Consider the following 1,725-nt stretch of genomic DNA (forward strand, 5'->3'; position numbering starts at 1 on the left):
CCAGTTACTACGCTCACTATAGTTTCTCAGGTATTCTACAAATGTATGATGACTTCTTTCTAGCGAACCTAAAGATTGCGGGTGATATGCACTAGACCTGAACTGACGAATTTTAAATATTTTAGCGATGTTTTCCATAATATTGCTCATGAATTGTGACCCCTGATCTGTTTGGATTGTCTCTGGACAACCAAAGACACAAATTAGATTTTCAGCAAATGCCGCTGCGATATGAGGTGAATCTATTTTTGAAAGTGGAATGGCACCTGAACATTTACTCAAATTATCTTGCCATGTAAGCATGTACTGATTACCAGACTCAGTGATAGGTAAAGGCCCAACTAAATCAATTTGTACTTTTTCGAACGTTCTTATCGGGGTATCTGTTATTCGCATCGGCATTTTAGTTTTGACTCTAGTCAATTTCCTTTTCTGACAAGTTTCGCACGTTTTGACATAATTTCTGACTTCATCCCTCATGCCTTTCCAATAAAAACGCTCTCGGATTCTCTCTAATGTTTTCGTTTCACCTTTATGTCCGCTGACAGTTGAGTCATGACATTCCCGGATTATATCTAGACGCTTTTCTACCTCAGGAATTTCAACCTCACCTGTGCATACTGTTATCTGAAACCCACCTTTACCAAAATGAGTTCTAAACTTTTTTTCTATTACGGCCCATGGCAATTTTTTAAATCCATTCCCCTCACGAGATATACTAAAACTTTTATTGTTGATTGATTCAAGGGCTTCTCTTAATGTGTTTACCGCATTTTCTATGTTTTTTGCAAAAACTTTTGAATCGAATTTCTCTTTTATGTATAAATTATAGATCATACGTCCAGCGTTAGAAAAAGATGTAACGTAACCTACTTGTGCATCTGGATCTTTTAGGTACGAGGGATTGATAATGGAATTGTCTACGAGCTCACGACCTAGAGGTGTAGTGAGTATCCCGTCACACGAAACAAAATTAAGGATATGGTCATCTCTCATCCACACCTTATCTTTACTAAGCTAAAACAGCGGAGTAAGTATAACATTCCCTTGTTTTGAACCTGCATGCAAAATATGACTCGTCCCTAACAAAACAGTTTTTTCTAATTTTTTTCGTTTATCAGGTGTTTTGTCTTCGTCATCATTCTCACGCAAACTGGCTAAAACGTCTCCCCAAACTCCAGCTAAATTCTCAAATTCATTTCTGTCCAAAACGTCATCGTCATAATTATCTCTATTATTTACATAATCTGTCAATAGTCCATCAGTTCTACTCAGTATCATTCCAGGCGAGTGTGTCTCCTCAATTGAGACCACCTCCCTCTGAGACCCTTGTCGGAGACCGTGCCTCCCACATAGTGACCACCCCTCCGAGAAGCAAAGACCTGCAGCCCCTGTCTCCTGATTTTTTGAGACCATCGCTACGGATCCTCCCAGGACTCCGCCGGCAGTTTTTTCTGGCCCACATGGCCTTCCAGAAAGCTCTGCGGATTCACAGATTTCCGCGTGGCCAGCTGGTCCACCAAATACCCTTTTATTAGGAAGGAAAGTTTCCACCAGAGGAAACCTCCTTCCGGGGGACCGTGCCTCCTCTATTGAGACCACCTCTCCCGGGGAGCGTCCCTCCACATTTAAGGCCACCTCCCCCAGAGACAAATCTCGGAGACCGTGCCTCCCACATGGAGACCACCCCTCCGAGAAGAGGGAGCGATGACGCAAAAAGTCACC

The 1,725-nt window shown here is 42.3% G+C and overlaps 1 protein-coding gene across 6 annotated transcripts in view; it reads left to right on the top strand.

Moving 5' to 3' along the window:
• The window catches only part of LOC117175254, a 6,539-nt gene that overhangs the window by 1,983 nt on the left and 2,831 nt on the right, over nucleotides 1-1,725 (top strand). For 2 of the 6 annotated variants that reach the window (XM_033364940.1, XM_033364943.1), the window contains one exon: nucleotides 895-1,030. In XM_033364940.1, the coding sequence (XP_033220831.1) occupies nucleotides 982-1,030 (49 nt within the window). In that variant the 5' untranslated portion in view covers nucleotides 895-981. Of the gene's footprint in view, nucleotides 31-275; nucleotides 330-832; nucleotides 1,031-1,725 lie in introns of those variants that run through there. The other 4 variants (XM_033364944.1, XM_033364939.1, XM_033364945.1 and 1 more) reach the window with 4 other exon arrangements.

This window comes from Belonocnema kinseyi, chromosome 6 (assembly GCF_010883055.1).
Source record: "Belonocnema kinseyi isolate 2016_QV_RU_SX_M_011 chromosome 6, B_treatae_v1, whole genome shotgun sequence".
NCBI classification, from domain to species: Eukaryota; Metazoa; Arthropoda; class Insecta; order Hymenoptera; family Cynipidae; genus Belonocnema; species Belonocnema kinseyi.